At 43.4% G+C, this 26267-nt stretch overlaps 1 protein-coding gene across 1 annotated transcript; it reads left to right on the forward strand.

The window, feature by feature from the left end:
- The first annotated feature begins 1918 nt into the window (after nucleotides 1–1918).
- LOC118391098 (3-methyl-2-oxobutanoate dehydrogenase [lipoamide] kinase, mitochondrial-like) lies at nucleotides 1919–25982 on the forward strand. Its single transcript, XM_035782118.2, has 11 exons — nucleotides 1919–2312; nucleotides 7964–8032; nucleotides 8418–8528; nucleotides 9505–9552; nucleotides 9894–10013; nucleotides 10247–10345; nucleotides 14908–14981; nucleotides 17612–17740; nucleotides 18403–18492; nucleotides 23705–23860; nucleotides 24412–25982. The coding sequence occupies exons 1-11, from the start codon at nucleotides 2061–2063 to the stop codon at nucleotides 24554–24556; spliced, it is 1293 nt and encodes a 430-aa protein (XP_035638011.1). The 5' UTR covers nucleotides 1919–2060; the 3' UTR covers nucleotides 24557–25982.
- Nucleotides 25983–26267: the final 285 nt, after the last annotated feature.

Consider the following 26267-nt stretch of genomic DNA (forward strand, 5'->3'; position numbering starts at 1 on the left):
TGACTAATTTTGACCTTTACTATTCAGTTATATATATATATATATTGTGATGGAGTGAGAGGGTGGGTGTGTGAAGGCTGGTATATTACTGACGTTGGCTACTTCTGGTGGCCCCAAGATAGGCCCTTACCCTTCCAGGCCACCCTAATTACACACATCTGGATATAATTAGCTTGGAGGTTGGGTGGTGGCTGTTGTAACCTGGTTTTGGCCAGATCTGTTTTTGGTCTGGATCAGCAAGAGCTGACATTCAGAGCCCGCCAACGCTGTTAGGGATATCGAACCCAACTGGACAGGAACCTACCGGACGTTACTTGGCCGTAGATCTGACCCCAGGAAGGACAAGCCTGTTGGATTTCTGTTTCATTTTGTTTGACACGCCGGTAAACAGGTTAGCTGTCCGGTTGCAGAGGGACCGGAAGACCCGTGTGGAAAGGCTCATAGAGGAGCTAGGTTTTTGGTTGGTGTTTTATTGTTAGCCAGCGCTGTGGCGCATTCAGTTTATTTTCCTGAATAAAAGTACTGGGTCGTTTTCCTGGAGGAAGGTCAATTTTTGTTTACGCTTGTGTTACTTCACACTCGGCACTTGTGTGCCAGCCAGCCCACCCTACCGCTACACTATATTATTGCTTTGTTTTGGGGGGTTGATGGATATGAGTTGTTCATTAGGAACATCTGCCACATTGCTGTGGCAGCCCAATTCTGATATTTTGCCCTAGTAACTCATTTCTAGTTAGACATAGTCCCATACTTTTGTAATTTATATCAAGTAGGCTGCGTTCACACGTCCAATCTTTTCTGAACTGATCTGATTGGTCAAGCGACTAATTTATAAAAAAATATCCGAATTTGGCTGCCTGTCTAAACGCAGCCGTAGTGTATATCTGAGGGGATTCGATTAATCTGGTCCGGGTTGTCTTTGTGCAGAGTGAAAGTTGATCGCATTCGTTTTGGAACTGGGCTTGCCTCCCAGGCATGTGCCAGGTGCCTCGTTCAAAGCCCACAGCGAAGTTGGCTCAAAACAAGAGACGGAATTAAGCACGAGGAATAATGAGTAGGATTGTGTTTTCAAAATATGCTTTTTCTGCCTTTCCAGGGAAATCTAGTTTGAAAATTCAAACAGTTTATGGAAAATAGATGTTTCTAGATGATGCACCATGCTGCCTTGTTGACATGAGCGAGCGGGACAGATTAAACAGTTGTATTTGTAGGCCGTCATTGTAAATAAGAATTTGTTCTTAACTGACTTGCCTAGTTAAATAAAGGTTACATTTTTTAAAGCCCTCTCACGTCACGAGCGATGAACCGGAGCCCCCTGCTGTTCAGCATAATCTAATTCCCCCTATTCTAGGGGATATGTAAACCAGTTCACAGGAGCATGAGCAATTTCTTAAACGACAGATCAACATGTGGCACCTTGTGGGGAAATGTGTCGAAATATGATAGAGATAGATAATGACAAAACCCTACACTTAAAAAAAATAAACCTCATTCAACTTACCTCATGATATACTGTTTTTATTTTAAGATAGACTGTTTTATTTGCAAACGAATTAGATGGAAAATCAATAAGTATTTTTCTCTTTCTTTTGCTCAACTGGTGCTTTGCTAAATGTGTTGCACAATAATTCATTGCATGTCACATGCCTCCTCAAAACCCACTTGGTGAGAAGGTCAGAGGTCCCTCCGCTCTGATTTTCACATTCAATGGGTTTGGGGAGGCTATACGAGAGGATGCGAGATATCAAGGAAATGCAATTGAGAACCTCCCACTCTTCTTGGTACGACCATTATTCTGTGCAAGCACACAAACCGTACAGACAATAGGATGTGGGCGTGGCAATACACCATTCCCCGCCTCTCCTCTCTGCGATTGGTTAAACCGACGCGTCTTCTGAAAAACACTGTTGCAGACTGGTCAATCTCATTATAAAGTGAGCTTTCCGTACTCTTCATGAGTTTGACTGTATCAGATACGTGCCTTTTTGCACGATCACAAGGGTCGTCCATCAAATAATTTGAACAACCTCAGAACAGGATTTTCCTGTTCGTGTAAATATATGTCCAAAATGCGTCGTAGAGTGACAGGTACTGCTTTCGAGATACTGGGCTGTGGTTCTACTATCACGAGCCCGAGGTTGAGCAAGCTTTTGCTTGCCCCCATCACGAAAACAATCACCCCCATCTCAACAGACAGCAAATTATTTCGTTCTACATCTTCAATACAGGGACATACAGAACTGGCACGAGAGAGGTCAAAAACCGTCACGTCGTTTTACAACCAGTCTGCAATCGATGCCTCGGCAGAAAAGGTAAGGGAATTCTGTTCCTCTGACTTGCCCTTTTGACCAGTAAGCCTCAGCACTGTCCTTAGCAGCTAGCTAGGTATTACTGTAGTGAGCTATCTAACGTTAGCGGGTTAGAACGGATGGTTAACTAGCTAATGTAGCTGATATCTTCGGTAAAAATGTTTGTACACATTGGTGCGTTGCCTTGGGCCCCAAGAAGTAAGCAACTGTAACCACCATGTGAATGATTATGACCATGTGAAAAATGATGAACAAAGTACCAGGTTTGCGTGCTCGATAAATTAGTAAAATATATATATTTAGCTAGTTTCAGATTATTGGGAGTGACGTGAACGACACGGGTATGTAATCGACACACACCGGACAATCCAAGGTCCTTAAACTGACCTGGCAAACATTTGTCAAACCCTGGTAAAATAGGTTCGAGATTCGACAGATATTTGGACCTTCAAACTTCCATAGCTCGCGAACGATTTGAGCTACATGGGCTACATACAGTGACTTTAGAAAGTATTCTCATCCCTTGACTTTCTCCAAATTTTGTTACAGCCTAAAAATTTAAACGATTTAAAATTATCACTGGCCAACACACAATACACCATTATGTCAAAGTGGAATTTGTATTTATAAATTTGTACAAATTCAAAATGAAAATCTGAACTGTTTTGAGTCAAGTATTCAACCCCTTTGTTATGGTAAATATAAATTCAGGAGTAAACATTTGCTTCACAAGTTGCATGGACTCAGCCTGTATGTTTAACATTAATTTTGAATGGCTAACTCCCCTCTGTACCCCACACATACAATTAACTGTCAGGTCCCTCTGCCCAGTTGTGAATTCCAAACAGATTCAACCACCAAGACGAGGGAGATTGTCCAAGGCCTTGGAAAGAAGGGAACCTATTGGTAGATGGGTCAAATAAAATTGCAAACATTGTATATCCCTTTTGAGCCTGGGGAAGTTATTAATAACACTTTGGATGGTGTATCCGTCCGTACACACCACTTACTACAAAGATACAGGCTTCCTTCTATACCTATTTTCGGATAGGGAGGACATGCTGTGACACACCGCCCAGACCATGACGGACCCTCCACCTCCAAATCGATCCCGCTCCAGAGTATAGGCCTCGGTGTAACGCTCATTCCTTCGACGATAAACACGAATCTAACCATCACCCCTGGTGAGACAAAACTGTTACTCTTTAGTGAAGAGCACTTTTTGCCAGTCCTGTCTGGTTGCAACTGTTGTCTGGTTGAGGATCTGCCTTACGACAGGCCTACAAGCCCTTAATTTCCTACCGACTGTTAGTGTCTTAACGACCGCTCCACATGTGCTTGTTCATTAGTTGTTTATGGTTCATTGAACAAGCATGGGAAACAGTGTTTAAACCATTTACAATGAAGATCTGTGAAGTTGATTGAATTTTTACAATTATCTTTGAAAGACAAGGCCCTGAAAAGGGACATTTCCTTTTTTGCTGATTTTACATGTCTAATGATCTGCATGTAATTGTGGCAGTAAGTTAAACACCGCATGAAATCTTCTTTACTCTTCAGTAAACAGACCCACACGGACTCCCTCCCACACTCTGTCTCACTCGCTCTCATAAACACACACCACTCTCTCTCCCACAAACACATACACACTGCTTCCAACTTTAAAAATGTTAGGCACCAAACAAAATGTATTGAGCACCAGAGTGATTTTTCATATACACTGAACAAAAATAAACTCTACATGCAGCAATTTCAAAGATTTTAGTTAGTTCACATAAGGACATCAGTCAATTTAAATAAATGAATTGGGCCCTGATCTATGGATTTCACATGACTGGGAATACAGATATGCATTGGTTGTTTACGATACCTTTTTATAAAGAAAAACAGTTTGGCCTGTGGATTATATAATTAAGCAGTATCTGGTGTGACCACATTTGGCTCATGCAACGTGACACATCTCGTTGGCATAGAGTTGCTCAGACTGCTGATTGTGGCCTGTGGAATGTTGTCCTGCTCCTTTTCAATTGCTGTGTGAAGTGACTGCGTATTGTCAGGAACTGGCACACTGTTGTTCACGTTGATCCAGAACAGCCTCCTAAACATGCTCATTGAGTGACATGTCTGCTGAGTATGCAGGCCATGGAAGAACTGGGATATTTTCAGCTTCTGGTAATTGTGTACATATCCTTACAACATGGGGCCGTGCATTATCATGATGAAATGTGAGGTGAGGATGGCAGATGAATGGCACGGCAATGGGCCTCAGGATCTCGTCACGGTATCTTTATCCTTTGAAATTACTATTGATAAAATGCAGTTGTGTTGGTTGTTCATTGCTTATGCCTGCCCATATCATAACCCCACAGCCACCATGGGGCACTCTGTTCATAACGTTGACATCAGCAAACCGTTTGCCCAGACATGGTCTGCTGTTGTGAGGCCAGTCGGACATACTGCCAAATTCTCCAAATGATGTTGGTGGCTTATGGTTGAGGAATGAACATTAATTTCACTGGCAACAGCTCTGGTGGGCATTCCTGCAGTCAGCATGCCAATTGCACGCTCCCTCAACTTGAGACATGTGGCATTGTGTGAGAAAACAGCACATTTTGGTGAAAAGGAGAAATGGTCACTAACAGGGATGTAACAAAAATTGTACACAATTTGAGTCATTAAGCTTTTTGTGCGTATGGAACATTTTCTGGGATTTTTTATTTCAGCTCATGAAACATGCGACCAACACTTTACACGTTGCAGTTTATTTTTAAGTGTATTTTAAAATGGACTTTCCTTATGAACTGTAAGTCAGTAGTCTTTCTTGTGGTTTTATGGTCTGTGTTTTAAAATAAAAAAAATAAAAAAGAATCAAAGGTTGTGCCGTATGCCTCTTTGGTAAGGAATAATGAACAGTTTAAATAAGGTTGCAATTAAGTGGTTGAAGAGCTATTGACATTTGAATAATCCCAGCCTGCCTACACTTCTGGCCCCCCAATGGTGGAACAAACTCCCTCACGACGCCAGGACAGCGGAGTCAATCACCACCTTCTGGAGAAACCTGAAACCCCACCTCTTTAAGGAATACCTAGGATAGGATAAGTAATCCTTCTCACCCCCCTAAAAGATTTAGATGCACTATTGTAAAGTGGCTGTTCCACTGGATGTCATAAGGTGAATGCACCAATTTGTAAGTCGCTCTGGATAAGAGCGTCTGCTAAATGACTTAAATGTAAATGTAATTTTGACACTGGTTGGAATTATTAAAATAAGACCTGTGCAATGTTGTACCCCATTCTTCATTCGTAGATAGCTACATACCTCGGGTTATTATGATTATGGATAATCCAGAATTAATCATGAATAATGATGAGGGAGAGTTAGACACACATATCATACCAAGAATGTTAACCTTTTTTTGTTATTGTAATGGTGAGAGGTTAGCATGTCTTGGGGGTATGCTATTTGTGCTTCTAACATTCTCACTCATCATTATTATCATTATGTACAAAAGTTGTCATTTCTTAACAGTTCACCCAATATAGATGAAAATTACAGCTTTAATTTGAGGTTAGTCTGCACTTTAACTTCATAGTCATTGTTTGATTTCAAATCCAAACTTTTAGAGTATAGAGCCAAAATAAGGAAAAATGCTTCACTGTCACAATTACGGCGGACACTGATTCATATCATAGACCTAATAGTACTGTAGAGCATTTTTTTCACTTGCACACTATATAGCTGAATTGCCCCGTCCTGCCCTGCCTCGCCCCCAAAACACCCCCAGTCAGCTTTAGGAACTTAATGAAAACATTGATTATTAGTTTCGGTTGTGCTAGGCCAAGACCAGAGTGACAACCAACAGTACTGCAGACCCCCAGGGATAGGCCTGAGCTAGGGATTGCCTAAATGGGAATCCCTGTTTTCAATAGACTCCTTTTGTCGTACAGTATTGCATAAGGCATACAGACCTTATGAAAGTTGCACAGTATACCCTTAATCTTGTAGTAAATCAAATCTAGTGATTAGAGTGCGACTGATTTTTCAACGCCGATACCAATTATTGGAGGACCAAAAAAAAGCGGCTACCGATTTTTGTGTGTAATGACACAATGGTGGCATTTTTTGAAGTTTTACTTTCATGCCTTATTGCATGTTTTGGAATATTTGTATTCTGTACAGGCTTCCTTTTCACTCTGTCGGTTAGGTTAGTATTGTGGCGTAACTACAGTGTTGTTCCATCCTCTGTTTTCTCACAGCCATTTAAACTCTAAAACAGTTGATGAAATCCCTTAGTGGTTTCCTTACTGTCTGGCGACTGAGTTAGGAAGGACGCCTGTATCTTTATAGTGACTGGGTGTATCGATACACCATCCAAAGTGTAATTTATAACTTCACCATGCTCAAAGGGATATTCAATGTCTACCAGTAGGTGCCCTTTGTGAGGCATTGGAAAACCTCCCTGGTCTTTGTGGTTGAATCTGTTTAAATTCACTGCTCTACCTTATGTATGTTGGGGTACAGAGATGAGGTACTCATTCAAGAATCATGTTAAACACTATTGCACACAGAGCACCTTTTTGTTAGTCACATTTTCACTCCTGGATTTATTTAGGCTTGCCATAACAAAGGGGTTGATTAAGGCATTTCAGCTTTTCTTTTTAATTTGTAAAAATGTCTAAAAACATAATCCCACTTTGACATTGTGGGGTATTGTGTGTAGGTCACTGACACATTCTCAATTGAATCCATTTTATATTCAGGCTCTAACGCAACAAAATGTGGAAATAGTCTAGGGGTATGAATACTTTCAGAAGGCACTAAATGCTAACAAGTGGAAGCAAATATAAAGAAATTGCAAGGACAGACATGTCACACCCTAGCTCATAAAGTTGTACAAAAGTTATCTCAAAAGGTTTGCTGCACACAACATACTAGACAGCTGGGATTTTGTTCCAGGAGGGGATTGATTTCAAGTTAAGCAAACAGAGAATTTCAAATTTAACTTGATCACCTCTTGCACTGCACAACAGCGGATTGTCAGGTTGTGGAAGCTTCTTTTTACTCTGTGGGTATTTTATCATTAAAAACATACCATGTGACTGGCTCAATCCGCTGCTTTGGGGAAAGGTTTCATAATGAAAAAATAATGCAACAGGCGAGATGAATACCTTGATCAGCTTTATCTATTAAAGGGATACTTGGGGATTTTGGCAATGGCCCTTCATCTACTTCCCCAGAGTCTGATGAACTTGTGCATACCACTTTCAGTTTGAAGGAAGTTGCTAACTAGCGCAATTGCTAGTGCAATGACAGTCTATGGGTATCTGCTAGCATGCTAGTAGATATCCATAGATTTTCAGTCATAACGCTAGTTAGCATTTGCTCACGAAACTAACCCCAACTTCCTTAAATGGTATCCACGAGTTCATCTGACTCTGGGGAAGTAGATAAAGGGCCTCATTGCCAAAGTTCAACTATCCCTTTTACCTAGTGCACAAGTTGACTGCAGGTATTTATTGAGTTCTTGTGTCCGTAATCCGTATCATTAATTCACACTACATTGTTGTTTGCTTATGTCCATTGTATCTAATATTGTAGGTCTGGTTTAGTGGATTTCCTCCAACTGTTTTTCTCCTCTCTCTCGCTCTCCCCAGGCCTTGGTCCGACTGACACCAACCACCCTGCTCTATGCTGGGAAGTCTCCGGATGGAAACCACATCCTGGTAACTGACCACTCCTCTGTCCAGTCTTTGGACAGTATTGTTGGTTACTTCTCATCATAATAGGCCTTAGACACGCTTTGTCTGCGGGATTGATGACTGCCTTGAAGTTGACTTGATAAGTGATGCATCTTATCTATATTTGAGTGTTCCTTAAACAAATATTGGACCAATATTTCACTTTATTTTTCTCCCCTATGCTGATTTAGGAATGTCATTTTGGGTGTTTACGTGTAGCACTCTGACTGGAAATATAATTTGACTATACTACAGTATACGACTCAATAACCTGGGTCATAACTTTTTTGTTGTTGTGCCTAGTCATTGCCTTGCGCTGTATTGTCTGTGGTGTGTATGTGTCTCACCCTTCCACCCTGTCTGTTTGTAGAGTAGTGCCAAGTACCTGCACAAGGAGTTGCCTGTGCGCATCGCCCACCGTATCAAGGGCTTCCGCAGCCTTCCCTTCATCATTGGCTGCAACCCCACCATCCTGCAAGTGGTGAGTCCCTTCTTTGTCAACATGTCTGGTTTACCTTTCTGGTAGTGTAACGGCCCCTTTGCGACTTGCGGGACAAGCCTCTCATTCCAATCAATGTGCTCGTCTGGGAGAGGAGGTCATGTGCTCAACAGGTGTCTGAAACATAATTGAGTCATTGTCACTGTCTATCAAAATATACTAACCTTGAACAGCCATTCATTGAAAATGGACTTGTTACACAACACTCTGCTAGTGTTTATTAGCTTAGCTGCATCACGTAGCTTCCTAAATTTGTGAGAAGGGCTTCTTTACACTGTAACAAACAAAGCCACATCACTCTATGCCTACAGAACTATAATCAATTCGATAAAGTAATGTCTATCAGCATACCCAATTTCTGCCTGAGTGTGGAAAGTTCTTCTCCTGTAGAGTAGAGTTGAAAAGATACGCAGTCTGTGACATTGGAGGTTTTCCTTGGTTCTTTAGCTGCCATGTGCAGTACTATGAAACCTACTCTACTCCTCCCTTTGGCTTCTCTTCACTCCTCCCTTCCCATGGCCTATTTACTTCATCTGATTGTCTTGACACTGTATGAACTTTTAACTAGATTTCTCACACAGCAGAGGCACTTCATTTTCACACAAAAACAATTGGTGCCTGCAATGCATGATCAGTATTACAAGGCCTGTAGGCCTCGTGCTTTCTCTGAATATTCTCCTACCAAAAACGCATAACCAGTGATGCACAAATTACTGTACTTTGTTTTAAGAAGGGGAAATATTACTCATTCACTCAAACAACTATTCAGGATTTGAGTCATATTGGAAGACCTAGGCTATAATCTCATGAACATCCTCTGTTTTTGGAATGAAGGGCAGCAGACATGTACGCCCATGGGATGTGTTGTGGCCCACTTATGGAGGCAGAGGAGATTCCTCTTAACTCAGTGTGCTCAGAGGGAATTCTAATCAACACCCACTCTCTCTCCCTCCTGCAGCATGAGCTCTACATTCGAGCCTACCATGTGTTGAGTGATTTCCCAGTGGTGAGTAGTCAAGCGGCCACACTGAGGAGTAGGTTGGGTTGACCCTCAGGTCTTCCATATTTATCTCTGGAGCTGGAGAGACTGGCCTGACACCTCCAGACTGACTAATGTTTTTGTTTGTGGAGTGGGCACTGGGTGCTCTGCTATAGAGAGAGGTGTGTGTGTGTGTGTGTGTGTGGATAAACAGTTGATTTCAAGCCACTTCTGCAAGTATATTTTATTCTAGTGGAGTTTACCAATTTACCAATTCACCTGACTGGAATAAGAATTGAATTCATCCCAGCTCTGAATTTGAATAATGTTCAAATTCAAATGGATTTCACTCTGCATCTGTTTGTCAGATCAAGGACCAGGAGATGGACGCTCGATACAGTAAGCTGGTGCAGCAGCTCCTGGATGACCACAAGGATGTGGTCACTCTGCTGGCTGAAGGCTTCAGGGAGTGTCGGCGGCACATCCAGGTAATGGCCATAAGCATCTAATTTCTGCTGATTCAAGTCATTGACTTTCCACTTTGACAGCTGTTTTATCTTGTTACTGCCAGTCGTATGGAATACAACTTGAGGTTGTAGATCTTTATTTAAATTGGTTATAAGTTGGTTGTTGGAACTCCTTGTTTTGTAATGTTACCGTAGGATTTACAGAATGGTGTAATGTATTCCTGGCCATGAGTGTTTTGTTTTTGATTTTCCAGGATGAGACCCTGGTCCGTAACTTTCTGGACACCACCCTCACCTCCCGTCTGGGCATCCGGATGTTAGCCACACACCACCTTGCCCTGCATGAAGAAAATGTATGTCTCCTATCAACCTTCTAGTCATCAATTGCTAACAGAAAAGGAAAAGGAACACGCATGGGGTTATTACAGGGCAGTATTATAAATTGAAGAGGCGAAGCATACTTGGATAACTCATTTATTTTCACACTAAATGTGCCCACCAGAACATGAACCCAACATTTCAGCCTTGCAAACACTTTTAGTTTAGATTATAAGCATTACAATAAACATCTGATTAATTTATTTGTGCAGTATCTCCAAATATATCTATAGATACTCTAGCATACACTAAAATGTGAATACTAGCCCAAGAGTGCAGTGAAATGCAGTGTCACTCCCGATTGACAGATTCTAGATTATGCACCACTCATGCGAGCTAAAAGAAAAAAACATGTCAGATGGACAAAGCCATTATTATTGGTGCAGTCTGCTGGCCCCATGAATTTTACTAGAGCCAGTTTTGTATCCTTATATTAACCCCTGATGTGCTTTATGCAACCAAAGAACAGGGCCTGGGTTCCCCAAAATAATTGTTAGAACCTTCGTAGGAGGATTGTTAAATCTGAGCTGCTTCCCAAAACCATCGTTCACTTGAGAACGCTCGTAATCAAACGCCTGACTCAGGCCACTCGTAGAACAGCTAAGTGCTTCATTAGATGCCCCCCCCCTCGCGTCACTCTATAGACATCGCATGGTTTATCCGTCTTTGACTGCCGATAACTTCAGAACAAAGTTGCCAATCTCTTTGATACAAACAAGCCATGTATAAAAATATGCTTTAAATGAATACAGAGATGACTGCAATAAAATATAGGTACATGTTAATCATATTGAAATGCATTCATGTTCAATCTAGTTCTATTTTGCTACTTGTAGGCTACAGTCTGTAATTTGTGTCTATATTACATGTGTAATCTATCGGGCGCAATGATGTGCAAAGTCTGGGATTTAGTGCATTATTGTTATTATTGGGTAAGCATTAGAATAAGCTGCCTCAATATTTGCAGCTGTAGGTGGTAATACAGCTCTAGGACAGGGATCAATTAGATTCAGCCACAGGCAGATTTTTTTTTAAATGGTGTGGTCGCGGGGGCTAAAAATAATTACAAATAATTTGTGGACTGAAAATTGACTGCAAGAAGCCCAAACGGACATAACATTTGACTAAAACATCATTTCAAATTGTGGGAATACTTTGGAACAGATTTCCTAAATGCATTTGCGGATTTTATATTTTACATTTACATTACATTTAAGTCATTTAGCAGACGCTCTTATCCAGAGCGACTTACAAATTGGTGCATTCACCTTATGACATCCAGTGGAACAGCCACTTTACAATAGTGCATCTAAATCCTTTAAGGGGGGGAGAAGGATTACTTTATCCTATCCTAGGTATTCCTTAAAGAGGTGGGGTTTCAGGTGTCTCCGGAAGGTGGTGATTGACTCCGCTGTCCTGGCGTCGTGAGGGAGTTTGTTCCACCATTGGGGGCCAGAGCAGCGAACAGTTTTGACTGGGCTGAGCGGGAACTGTACTTCCTCAGTGGTAGGGAGGCGAGCAGGCCAGAGGTGGATGAACGCAGTGCCCTTGTTTGGGTGTAGGGCCTGATCAGAGCCTGGAGGTACTGAGGTGCCGTTCCCCTCACAGCTCCGTAGGCAAGCACCATGGTCTTGTAGCGGATGCGAGCTTCAACTGGAAGCCAGTGGAGAGAGCGGAGGAGCGGGGTGACGTGAGAGAACTTGGGAAGGTTGAACACCAGACGGGCTGCGGCGTTCTGGATGAGTTGTAGGGGTTTAATGGCACAGGCAGGGAGCCCAGCCAACAGCGAGTTGCAGTAATCCAGACGGGAGATGACAAGTGCCTGGATTAGGACCTGCGCCGCTTCCTGTGTGAGGCAGGGTCGTACTCTGCGGATGTTGTAGAGCATGAACCTACAGGAACGGGCCACCGCCTTGATGTTAGTTGAGAACGACAGGGTGTTGTCCAGGATCACGCCAAGGTTCTTAGCGCTCTGGGAGGAGGACACAATGGAGTTGTCAACCGTGATGGCGAGATCATGGAACGGGCAGTCCTTCCCCGGGAGGAAGAGCAGCTCCGTCTTGCCGAGGTTCAGCTTGAGGTGGTGATCCGTCATCCACACTGATATGTCTGCCAGACATGCAGAGATGCGATTCGCCACCTGGTCATCAGAAGGGGGAAAGGAGAAGATGAATTGTGTGTCGTCTGCATAGCAATGATAGGAGAGACCATGTGAGGTTATGACAGATCCAAGTGACTTGGTGTATAGCGAGAATAGGAGAGGGCCTAGAACAGAGCCCTGGGGGACACCAGTGGTGAGAGCGCGTGGTGAGGAGACAGATTCTCGCCACGCCACCTGGTAGGAGCGACCTGTCAGGTAGGACGCAATCCAAGCGTGGGCCGCGCCGGAGATGCCCAACTCGGAGAGGGTGGAGAGGAGGATCTGATGGTTCACAGTATCGAAGGCAGCCGATGGGTCTAGAAGGATGAGAGCAGAGGAGAGAGAGTTAGCTTTAGCAGTGTGGAGCGCCTCCGTGATACAGAGAAGAGCAGTCTCAGTTGAATGACTAGTCTTGAAACCTGACTGATTTGGATCAAGAAGGTCATTCTGAGAGAGATAGCGGGAGAGCTCGCCAAGGACGGCACGTTCAAGAGTTTTGGAGAGAAAAGAAAGAAGGGATACTGGTCTGTAGTTGTTGACATCGGAGGGATCGAGTGTAGGTTTTTTCAGAAGGGGTGCAACTCTCGCTCTCTTGAAGACTGAAGGGACGTAGCCAGCGGTCAGGGATGAGTTGATGAGCGAGGTGAGGTAAGGGAGAAGGTCTCCGGAAATGGTCTGGAGAAGAGAGGAGGGGATAGGGTCAAGCGGGCAGGTTGTTGGGCGGCCGGCCGTCACAAGACGCGAGATTTCATCTGGAGAGAGGGGAGAAAGAGGTCAGAGCACAGGGTAGGGCAGTGTGAGCAGAACCAGCGGTGTCGTTTGACTTAGCAAACGAGGATCGGATGTCGTCGACCTTCTTTTCAAAATGGTTGACGAAGTCATCTGCAGAGAGGGAGGAGGGGGAGGGGGAGGAGGATTCAGGAGGGAGGAGAAGGTGGCAAAGAGCTTCCTAGGGTTAGAGGCAGATGCTTGGAATTTAGAGTGGTAGAAAGTGGCTTTAGCAGCAGAGACAGAGGAGGAAAATGTAGAGAGGAGGGAGTGAAAGGATGCCAGGTCCGCAGGGAGGCGAGTTTTCCTCCATTTCCGCTCCGCTGCCCGGAGCCCTGTTCTGTGAGCTCGCAATGAGTCGTCGAGCCACGGAGCGGGAGGGGAGGACCGAGCCGGCCTGGAGGATAGGGGACATAGGATGCAGAAAGGGAGGAGAGGAGGGTTGAGGAGGCAGAATCAGGAGATAGGTTGGAGAAGGTTTGAGCAGAGGGAAGAGATGATAGGACGGAAGAGGAGAGAGTAGCGGGGGAGAGAGAGCGAAGGTTGGGACGGCGCGATACCATCCGAGTAGGGGCAGTGTGGGAAGTGTTGGATGAGAGCGAGAGGGAAAAGGATACAAGGTAGTGGTCGGAGACTTGGAAGGGAGTTGCAATGAGGTTAGTGGAAGAACAGCATCTAGTAAAGATGAGGTCGAGCGTATTGCCTGCCTTGTGAGTAGGGGGGGAAGGTGAGAGGGTGAGGTCAAAAGAGGAGAGGAGTGGAAAGGAGGCAGAGAGGAATCAGTCAAAGGTAGACGTGGGGAGGTTAAAGTCGCCCAGAACTGTGAGAGCGTTATATTCTAGTGTTTTTAGTTATGGCCAATGGTGTGCGGTCTAAGGCACTGCATCTCAGTGCCTAGGTGTCACTACAGACCCTGGTTTGATTCCAGGCTGTATCACAACTGGCCGTGATTGGGAGTACCATAGGGCGGTGCACAATTGGCCCAGTGTTGTCCGGGGTAGGCCGTCCATTGTGAATAGGAATTTGTACTTAACCAACTTGCCTAGTTTATAAAATGATCACCCGAAATAATGTTAAGGTACGATTTGAATGGAGAAAGCTGATCCAAGAGCAGCACACCCTTTTGATTCTGTCAGTATCGACACGTGCGCCAACGACGCACTTAACACCATGCAGAGAGAACGGTCGTTTTGGGAAATGCATGTTACATCTTCTGCCGTTGTAGGAAAGATGCATCTTTAAAACACTCGTAAGCCTAAGTTCCAGTGTGAGTGGGCCTCAGAATAATTTCGTCTGACTCAGTTATAGGATCTATGTCACGTTTTGGTGGTCAGGATGATGAAGCATGTTTGCCAGGTCTAGAGACTGTTAGTTAGCCGCTAGTACCTGATACCTCGCCGAGCGTTATGGTTTTGTTGCCAACAACACTTAACTCACTATTTTATCAAATCCTTTGACTGCTGATTTCTTTCTGAAACATTTTGAGATTACTTGCCCCATTTAGTACATGTAGTAAATTCTGACTAAGATTACATTGACTCTTAAGAATTTGGGCAAACTATCCTATGTTTCGCGTGTCAATAATAAAGCTTTTGCTTCTCCTCTTATACCTTTCATCCCTCTATGCAGCCTGATTTTGTGGGCATCATCTGCAGGCGACTCTCCCCCAAAAAGATCATTGAGAAATGGGTTGATTTCGCAAGGTAAGTGGTGGCTCCGTTAGCTTATATATTGTTGGTTTAGAATCTCACTACTTCTGTATTAGACCACAGGTCACGCTCTGCCTTCTATTTGCCCCTACTTTTCTGTGATAAGATGATATAGCTCATGTACAGACTTGTCACAGGGCCTGCCATTGTGAACTGTATATGGGCCTTTGTTCAAATCAAATCAAATTTATTTATATAGCCCTTAGTACATCAGCTGATATCTCAAAGTGCTGTACAGAAACCCAGCCTAAAACCCCAAACAGCAAGCAATGCAGGTGTAGAAGCACGGTGGCTAGGAAAAACTCCCTAGAAAGGCCAAAACCTAGGAAGAAACCTAGAGAGGAACCAGGCTATGTGGGGTGGCCAGTCCTCTTCTGGCTGTGCCGGGTGGAGATTATAACAGAACATGGCCAAGATGTTCAAATGTTCATAAATGACCAGCATGGTCGAATAATAACAAGGCAGAACAGTTGAAACTGGAGCAGCAGCACAGTCAAGTGGACCGGGGACAGCAAGGAGTCATCATGTCAGGTAGTCCTGGGGCACGGTCCTAGGGCTCAGGTCCTCCTCCAATATGTTCCACCTTATCCAATTGTTAATGGATAACAATGTAAAAATTCAAACAACTATTCAGACTATTTCAAAATGTAGGTAACCTCAATAAGATTTAGTATAGACCAGGCCTGACACAATGTAGAAATGGTAGCCTACTTTGACGACAATTCTGTGAATGAAACAACTATTTGGATAGAATATAAAAAAAAAAACATCTGTTCAGAGACAAGACTTGTAGTACAAATTCATGTTTCACACTCTAGTGTTTGCATTTAGCCATCCTGCAAGTGGCACAACATGTAGCGCACCCGAAGAGGTTTCCACACATCTCCCACACACACCCTCTTGTGCCTTTCAAACTAAACCTGCTTTCAAATGAGTTACAACTCGGTCCGCACACCCAGGTGCCACACTCTTGGATCCCCTCTTCCTGCCACTGTAGCCATATCACGAAGTGACTGTTTGCAAACTGCATTCTGAATGCCTTCATGGACCAGCGCTTGAGGTTTCTAGGAGTGGTCCTTTGTGTGGGGGACACTGCAATGTACACATTTAGGATGGCAATGTTGAACATCCTCCAACACATACTTCTACCATTTTCTGCCTGTGCATCCAACATTGTAATCAGCTCTAATGTTCAATCCCACCCATTTTCTTGTAATCCATTACAAGCTCGGTAACCGAAGGTCCTGACCTCTTAAAAACAACTCCAAAGCCACTGTCACTTTAGGCCCAAGCTGTGTGCTACAAGGGTGAATGGTGGGACTTAGGGCAGGCACATGCCATTGAAACGTAGGCTCGCCTCTCGGGTATGCTCTCCCTCTGCTTCGTCCACTCCTTCTACTATTTTCTTCCTCTTTTCTCCTCCTCTCTATCCCTCCAGTCCTCTAACTCCTATTCCTCTCTGCCTTTTGCTGCTGGGCCCTGACACATCACTTATTTTTCACTGACCGAGTAACAACATAGGATACCATTGTAATCAGGAACATAATGTCTCTCTCATCCTTCCTCTCTTTTTCTCAACCATACACATACTATATTCCTAATAAATTGTGTGATAGCTACGCCTCCAATTCCTTTCTTGCTTTCGTTCCCTTTCTCTTCCTAAATTTTTTTTTTTTTTTTTTTAAATCTCAACTCTTGCCTGACACTAACTACAGAGTTTTCCAGTGTTGGCTGATTAGTTACGAAGCTGGCACAGTTTCCAAATGAATTTCAGTGGTAGAAACGGGACAAAACAAGCAACTTGTTACCTGGCTATGTTAACGAATATCCAACTTGTGAGCGTCACTGCGCATGCATCTATACTGAACAAAAATATAAAGGCAACATGTCAAGTGTTGATCCCATGTTTCATGAGCTGAAGTAAGAGCCTGGAAATGTTACATATGCACAAAAAGCTTCTCTCAAACTTTGTGCACAATTTTGTTTACACCCGTTAGTAAGCATTTTCCTGACAGGTGTGGCATATTAAGAAGCTGATTGAACAGCATGATCATTACACAGGTGCACCTTGTTCTGGGGACAACAAGGTCACTAAAATGTGCAGTTTTGTCACAACGCCACAGATGTCTCAAGTTTTGATGGAGCGTGCAATTGACATGCTGACTGCAGGAATGTCCACCAGAGCTGTTGCCAGAGAATTGAATGTTAATTTCTCTACCATAAGTCACCTCCAATAGGCTACCTGGCTTACTCCACTGGCTCTGTATCAAGGTATTAAGTTCATAGTCATAACTACAGTTTTGTGTGGCACAATGCAACCTACACAAGATGTAGCATAACCACTCACACGGACAAGCACAAGCCTCTGTGGATTTGTTGTCCCAGTTCAGCCCCTTTAGGGATGTGCAGCTTTCTCGCTCTCTCAGCCCTCACTTAACCTCTTTCCAGCTGATTGAGATGTTTTATTTAATCCATTTTAGAATAAAGCTGTAATGTGGAAAAAGTGAAGTGGTCTGAATAAATGCACTGTATCTGTACTGTACTGTATCAGTACAATACTGCACTGTATCAGTACACAATTGTAAGTGTGTGTGTGTGTGCACCCTCCCTCATGTCTTGTGCAGGCGTCTGTGTGAGCACCAGTACGGTAACTCCCCGCGGGTGCGTATCAACGGCCATGTGGCGGCCCGCTTCCCCTTCATCCCCCTGCCCCTAGACTACATCCTGCCTGAGCTGCTGAAGAACGCCATGAGGTACCAGAACACTTCACTAATCCTTTTAACTTTCTGACAACTCACACACCCCTGAAACAACATGCCTTTTCCCTTTGACTACTTATCTAACAGGAAATCAGACTCCACGGTAGCCATTGTAAGAGTATACATAACTAAATCTCCAGCTAGACAACCTCTTTTCTTCAAAGTATTTAGCTGTGTGCTACTGCTTTTGGTGGTGACATGTTGCCCTGGCACTTATGAGAGGATTGCTAAGGTGTGTGTGTTCAATAAGATAATCAGCCTTTCAGTCCAATGTATCTTCTGTTGGAGCTCCGTCTCAGATGTCACAATTGGCAGACAGACCATTCACTGACTCATGTTCCTCCTTCCTACAAGGCAGTGTATTTAGGGTGTGTCATCTACCAGTGAGTCAAACTCATTCCATGGAAGGCTGAGTGCGAGTTTTTGCTCTACCCTTGTACTTGATTGATGAAATAAGGTCACTCATTAGTAAGGAACTCCGCTCACCTGGTTGTCTAGGTCTTAATTGAAAGGATAAACCTGCAGACACTCGGTCCAACATGGAATGAGTTTGACACCCCTGCTCTAAACAATCCTGCGTTGGGTTACGTTGAAGGACTCCACAGGATAATGTCCTCACAGCCTGCCCTTGACCTCTTCTCAACTTGTTCCCACAGGGCCACCATGGAAAGCCATCTCGACACACCTTACAACTTGCCTGATGTCATAGTCACCATTGCTAACAACGACGTGGACTTTGTCATCAGGTGAGTGGGTTACCTTCGGCACCTTGATTATCTTTACCTCGATCTACTCAAGACTCCTTTAACAAGGTTAAAGAATTACGCAGTTGCTAGCTAATTTGTTCTGGGATATATTTATTTTTTATTTTACTAGGCAAGTCAGTTAAGAACAAAGTGTTATTTTCAATGACGGCCTAGGAACAGTGGGTTAACTGTCTGTTCAGGGGCAGAACGACAGATTTGTACCTTGTCAGCTCGGGGATTTGAACTTGCAACCTTTGGGTTACTAGTCCAACGCTCTAACCACTAGGCTACCCTGCGGAGTGCATTTCAAGTAAAATAACAAGGTCCCCTACTCCGACAACTAATCCACACCTAAAACGGTCAACCGACGCGTTTGCAGTTCTCTCCTCCCAGGCTTTTTCTTCTTTGGACTTTATATGGCGATTGGCATCTAACTTTCATAGGTGTATTACCACGACTGACCGACCGACCTCAGTTCATATTTCAATCACCCATGTGGATAATACCAAGGAGGAGATGGCACGTGGGTATCTGCTTCTATAAACCAACGAGGAGATGGGAGAGGCAGGACTTGCACTGTGTTCAGCATCACAAATAGAACTGACTCCTATTTTAGCGCTTGGCAACGCAGACGCTTGTTGGAACACACGTGTGGGTGCAATGATTGAATAACATGCATGTGTACATTTATTTTGCAGCGAACGCAACACGTTCAACATGTTAGGAGTCCTAGACTCTGGGTTTAGCTGTTTGAATGGGAAACCTGACGCATCAGGCAGGGTGAGTTTCCCTTAAGCTGCAGGCTTATCATGCCCAGTGTGGTCGCCATGGAAACAGCAGTTCAGGACCACAAGGAACGTACCGTCAGCAGACTTGCTCACATGCAGTATTTAAGAATAGTAAATCAATGTTGACACTGAACAAATCTACTGATACTAAATTGTTTTACCAGCACAGATTGCAGAACAGGTCAGTGTATTAAGTGCTTTTGTACTCCAGTCATTCCCAAATGCATTTACATAGTGCATTTGTAAAGTATTCAGACCCCTTGACTTCTTCCACATTTGTTTACATTACAGCTGACACACATAAGGACAAAGCAAAAACAGTTTTTTTATAAATGTTTTCCAATGTATACAAAATAAGAAATTGAAACATCACATTTACATAAGTATTCAGACCATTTACTCAGTACTTTGTTGAAGCACCTTTGGCAGTGATTACAGCCTCAGGTCTTCTTGGATATGACACTACAAGTTTGGCACACCTGTATTTGGGGAGTTTTTCCCCATTCTTCTCTGCAGATCCTCTAAAGCGCTGTCAGGTTGGATGGGGAGCGTCCGCTGCACAGCTATTCAAGTCTCTCCAAAGATGTTCGATTGGGTCCGGGCTCTGGTTGGACCACTCCACTCAATTCAGAGACTTGTCCAAAACCACTCCTGCATTGTCTTGGCTGTGTGCTTAGGGCCATTGTCCTATTGGACGGTGAACCTTCGCCTCAGTCGAGTTTCAGTTCGCTCTGGAGCAGGTTTTCATCGAGGATCGCTCTGTACTTTGCTCCGTTCATCTTTCCCTCGATCCTGACTAGTCTCCCAGTCTCTGCTGCTGAAAAACATCCCCACAGCATGATGCTGCCACCAACATGCTTCACTGTAGGGATGGTGCCAGCTTTCCTCCAGACATGACACTTGTTATTCAGACCAAAGGGTTCAATCTTGGTTTCATCAGACCAGAGAATTTTGTTTGTCAATGTCAGTCCTTTAGCCCCAGACCATTATTTCTCCTCCACCAAACTTTACAGTTGGCACTATGCATTGGGGCAGGTAGCGTTCTCCTGGCATTCGCCAAATGCAGATTCGTCCAGGAAACTGCCAGATGGTGAAGTGCGATTCATCCCTCTAGAAAACATGTTTCCACTGCTCCAGAATCAAATGGCGGAGAGCTTTACACCACTCCTGCCACCGCTTGGTATTGCAAGTGGTGATCTTAGGCTTGTGTGTGGCTACTCGGCCATGGAAACCAATTTCATGAAGCTTCTGACAAACAGTCCCTTGTGCTGACATTGCTTCGAGGTATTTTGGAACTCTTTAGTGAGTGTTGCAACCTGAGGACAGACGATAGTTACGCGTTGCACGCTTCAGCACTCAGTGGTCTTGTTCTGTGGGCTTGTTTGGCCTACCACTTTGCGACTGAGCCGTTGTTGCACCTAGACGTTGCCACTTAACAATAACAGCACTTAAAGTTGACCAGGGCAGCAATTTGACAAACTGACTTGTTGTAAAGGTGGCATCCTATGACGGTGCCACGTTGAAAGTCAATGAGCTCTGCAGTCAGGCTATTCTTCTGCCAATGTTTGTTTATGGCGATTGCATGGCTGTGTGGTCAATTTGAGACACCAGTCAGCAGCGGTTGTGGCTGAAATAGTCAAATCCACTCATTTGAAGGGGTGTCCACACACACACACATAGGTCAGTTAGGATCACCACTTTATTTTAATAATGTAAAATGTCAGAATAATAGTGAAGGGATAGATTTATTTCAGCTTTCTTTTAATCGCATTCCTAGTGGGTCAGAAGTTTACATGCACTCAATGAGTATTTGGTAGCATTGCCTTTAAATTGTTTAACTTGGGTCAAGTGTTTTGGGTAGCCTTCCACAAGCTTCACACAATAAGTTGGGTGAATTTTGGCCCATTCCTCCTGACAGAGCTGGTGTAACTGTCGGGTTTGTAGGCCTCCTTGCTCGAACACGCTTTATCAGTTCTGCCCACAAATGTTCTATAGGATTGAGGTCAGGGCTTTGTGATTTCCACTGCAATACCTTGACTTTGTTGTCCGTAAGCCATTTTGCCACAACTTTGGAAGTATGCTTGGGGTCAGTGTCCATTTGGAAGACCCATTTGCGACCAAGCTTTAATTTCGTGACTGTCTTGATGTTACTTCAATATATGCACATCATTTTCTTTCCTCATGATGCAATCTCTTTTGTGAAGTGCACCAGTCCCTCCTGCAGCAAAGCACCCCCAACAACATGATGCTGCCACCCCCGTACTTCACGGTTGGGATGGTGTTCTTCGGCTTGCAAGCCTCTCCCTTTTTCCTCCAAACATAACAATGGTCATTATGGCCAAACAGTTCTATTTTTGTTTCCTCAGACCAGAGAACAGGTCTCCAAAAGTACGGTCTTTGTCCCCATTTGCAGTTGCAAACTGTAGTCTAATCGTTTTTTATGGCGATTTTGGAGTGGCTTCTACCTTGCTCAGCGGCCTTTCAGGTTGTCGATATCGGACTTGTTTTACTGTGGATATAGAAACTTTTGTACCTGTTCCCTCCAGCATCTTCACAAGATCCTTTGCTGCTTTTCTGAGAGATTGATTTGCACTTTTCACATCAAAGTACATTGATTTCTAGGAGACAGAACGCGTCTCCTTCCTGAGCGGTATGACAGCTGCGTGGTCCCATGTTTATACTTGCATACTGTTTTGTCCAGATGAACGTGGCACCATCAGGCATTTGGAAATTGCTCCCAAGGATGAACCAGACATTTGGAGGTCTATAAAAAAAAAAAATCTGAAGTCTTGGCTGATTTTCATTTGATTTTCCCATGATGTCAAGTAGAGACACTGAGTTCAAGGTAGGCCTTGAAAATACATCCACAGGTACACCTCCAAGCTTCTAAAGCCATGACATTTTCCAAGCTGTTTAAAGGCACAGTCAACTTAGTATGTAAACTGACCCACTGGAATTGTGAGTGAATTAATCTGTCTTTAAACAATTGTTTGTAAAATGACAAAGTAGATGTACACAAAGTAGATGTCCTAACTGACTTTCCAAAACTATAGGTAACAGGAAATTTGTGGAGTGGTTAAAAAATGAGTTTTAATGACTCCAACCTAAAGTGGATTTAAACTTCTGACTTCAACCATACATGCATGCAATGTGCTGCTTGTATTTGGCTGCTTTGAAAGTGAACCGGTTGCTTGTGACCAGGGGTGTATTCATTCTGCCCATTTCTGAGAGAAATATATTTAAAAAATAACTTAGGTTGTGTTCATAAATTCGCTCTGGATGTTCCTGAATTCAGAGCTTTGCAAGGTTGTCCGTTCAGAATTCAGAGCTTTTCACTCTCTGCGCGTTCAGCGCACACACTAGTTGATCTGACAGGAGTAGGTTTGATCCAAACGTTCTGACCTCAAAACGGCAGTCAAGCACCCAAGCTAAGTGGCTAAAGTTCACTATCTTGCTAGCTACTTCCAGACACAAATGAGAGAACACCTCATTGACCATTTTACTCGCTCTAGCAGAGCTGGTTGAAGTGGTTTCATGTAGTCTGGTGACTGCTGCTGGCAACAATTTTAATAACCTTTTTTTTTTTGCCAACTTTTGCTGACACCGGTCTTATTCAGTGGTTGTTGCGCTTCGGGATCAGTTATTCTGGGCTCTGCCACACTTGGATCAGAGTGCTCTGGAATCGGAGCAGATAGCCAGTGATTTTACGAAAGCACCCTTAAACGGAAGCTACGAAACCGAAACAACTGGGATAAACTGAATTTGTCTAACTTGTTTGCAGGCAAGAGTGTACAAGGTGATATTGAATGTGTCACTGTCAACTTGATTACAATTTTTTTTATCCTGCACCTACATTGTAAACTTTGATTCATAGGCTTGGTTGTAGCAACCTCGTGATGGGTATAGGGAAAATTTAGAGTATCATGTAGTAGCCAAAACATATAACTGTTACATTGAACTGGGTGAATGGAATATGAATGACACTCATCCAGTGTGCTGTAATAGAAAATAAGGCCATGCTCATAGTCTTAAACGTCATTGACCGCCACTGGTGGCCATATAGGGGAATAAGAAATTTAAGGATGGTACCGGCATTTGACAAAAGTCTTGATGTGGGCTAGTGTTAGGTTTAAGTGACTTGAGTTTGCCAAGCACAGGGATGAAAATAATTGGAATCGCCAGAAATGTAATCTTACAGAATATACTGTAAGCATCTGCCTTCTCTTTCTTTGGTTTCAGTTGTCTTAATTCAAACAAATGTTCAGTATTGTACTGTGGCAGGTATTTTATTTGTAATACCAGCCCCTGTCCTGGCAGGAGATCTTTTTGGTAGGCTGTCATTGTAAATAAGAATTTGTTAACATGAATACTACACCTTTTTAATTTCTCTTGTGTAACCCTGGGGTATCCTCCATGTTGGTCAGGATCTCAGACCGTGGTGGCGGCATCCCCCACAGCATCCTGGACAAGGTGACGGACTACCATTACAGCACAGCTGAAGAGAGCTACCAAGACCCTCGCATGAACAACCTTTTCAACACCTTGACCAACAGTGGGCCTCAGTCCGGCCCAATGCACGGGTGAGTTAGACAGGCCGTATACAATTTCAGTTGGAAAACATTTGCACCAGTTCAGCCATAGTGAATGTGAACAAGGTAATTGATACGTGTGATAATCCTGTTCATTGTGTCCTGTCTGTCGATCCCCTTTCTACTACATCGGTTCTTAATCTCATAATGCTGGGTTGAATTGACTGCCAGTGTGCCATGGTGATACCACTTAAAGTAGAAAAATATCACACGCTTCCATTTCACTGAGTCACATGGGTTTACTTTATCCTATGAATTATTGAGACTTGTAGGGGGATGGATACGGAATAAAAAAGGTTGTCTTAACTGTTCTTTTCCGTTAAGTAGTCATGTAGATATAACCTACGAAATACTTAATTTGTGCAAAAATCTTATGACTGTGAGCATAATGTTTACATCTGCATTTAGCAGCCCCAAATTATTTATACACATTTGCTTTCTCTGGAAGGTGGTCCTTGCATGTTGCAATGCAAAATCTATCAATTTGTTAATGAGTGCCAGTTTACAAATATTATTAACGAATGAGAAACTGTGCCCGTCAGGTTTGGCTTTGGGCTGCCCACCTCCCGGGCATACGCTGAGTACCTGGGCGGTTCCCTGTCCATCCAGTCCATGCAGGGCATCGGGACCGACGTCTACCTGCGCCTGCGTCACATCGACGGCAAGGGAGAAAGCTTCCGCGTCTGAGACCACTTGCAGGGAGCACAGATATAGTTCCACCAAGGGGCTCAACCATTTCAGTGTAAGCCAGGGCTAGGCTGATATAGTTGACCAGTTGTCTCTTCACAAACTGGCCTCTTAAAGTTTCCTATTTTTTCCTCAACTTTAAATGGCTGCCCAGTTGGCGCTTTCACCTCCTTTTTGTTTTGCGTTTCCCTCTGTCACCGCTCTTCAGCGTTGAGCGTTTTTGAACTCTTGAGCATACAGGTCATAAGCAGAGCGTGTTTAGTGTTGATGTTAGTTTGGTAGAAAGGAAACAAATCTGCCTTAAAGTTAATTTGGTCTGCCTTTACGTTACTTGTGTTGCATAGCTTCTGCAAATATAAAAAGACTAAAGAACAGAAGGGAGAGGTCTCTTTACACACTCCAGTGGCTACTACCTGAGCTTGGATGACGCTGCCCTTAAATGACTTCTTTTGAATCGCCTGTGGAGGACACCACTGAGGATATTGCCAAAACACCAGTCAAAACACACTGCCAAAACAATGCTTGTGATTAAATTAGAAGAAAACGAGCAGAAGGAACTGTTGCGTGAACTCTTGGTTCAGTGCCATTTTTGTCAAGCTCTTAAGCAAGGCCATGTGCAGAGATGTTCAGTTGCCTTACTGTGTGTGATGCTGGTCCTTACAAAAACATGCTAATGTAACTTGATCAATTTCATCTTTGTAATGCAATTTCACACATACCACATTAGTAAATCTAATAATACATTTGGGGGGGGTTGGAAATGCCCATCACTTGCTGTGTCATTATAATATCTGAACTATAATTTGTTTTTTGCTTTCAATACACTGGAAGAAGTATTGTTTATTCAAGTTTCCAAAATGTCTATTTGAGCTTGCTAATTTCCTTTTGTTTTGAAGTAGGCTTGGCGTCGAAGGCATTTTTTACTGAACACATTCCGAGGAAGGTTGTTTTCATACTTTTGAAACCGTATTTTCAGTATGGTGGATGTTCAAGGTGCATGATGAATTATCAGAATATAGAACTGTAGGTATGTGGGTCTGGCTTGCTGGCATAAGCGTGCTGGGAATTTGCATGTAAATCCTTCAGTGTATTCAAATCAATGAGGACCATTTGCAACGTTTCACCTCTGAATATACCTCTGGTTATTAATAATGTTCCCTGTGATTTAAACATTTTGGGATGGGGCTAGGTAGAGAAGAATTAGTATCTTTCTAGCATGAGAATTCCTGTTGGATAGACTGCAGTGACTTCATGAAGTATGTGCCCTGTCTAAATCTTCCCCCTGCTGGAAAAAGTGATGAAGCCTGACACAAAAAACAGCATAATAGTTTGAGTTATGACTTGTATACAGAACAAAAATATGAATGCAACATGTGAAGTGTTGATTTCATGAGCTGAAATAAAATATTCCAAAGATTTTCCAAAAGCTTCTTTCAAATGTTGTGCACAGATTTGTTTACATCCCTGTTGGTTCTCCTTTCCCAAAAGAATCCATCCAGTGTGGCATATTGAAAAGCATGAACATAACACAATGTGCCCTGTGCTATGCACAATAAAAGGCCACTAAAATGTGTAGTTTTGTCACAAAGCAATGCCACATATGTCTCAAGTTTTGAGGCAACGTGCAATTGGCAAGCTGACTGCAGCAATGTCCACCAGAGCTGGTGCCAGAGAATTTACTGTTAATTTCTCTACCATAAGATGCCTCTAA

The sequence above is a fragment of the Oncorhynchus keta genome, chromosome 12 (genome assembly GCF_023373465.1).
Source record: "Oncorhynchus keta strain PuntledgeMale-10-30-2019 chromosome 12, Oket_V2, whole genome shotgun sequence".
NCBI lineage: Eukaryota > Metazoa > Chordata > Actinopteri > Salmoniformes > Salmonidae > Oncorhynchus > Oncorhynchus keta.

Coding starts and splice junctions, on each gene's coding strand:
- LOC118391098 (XM_035782118.2), top strand. CDS start 2,061: ATGTCCAAAATGCGTCGTAGAGTGACAGGTACTGCTTTCGAGATACTG. Junction 17,741..18,402: donor CTGCTGAAGAACGCCATGAG/GTACCAGAACAC, acceptor TTGTTCCCACAG/GGCCACCATGGAAAGCCATC. Junction 23,861..24,411: donor CAGTCCGGCCCAATGCACGG/GTGAGTTAGACA, acceptor TGTGCCCGTCAG/GTTTGGCTTTGGGCTGCCCA.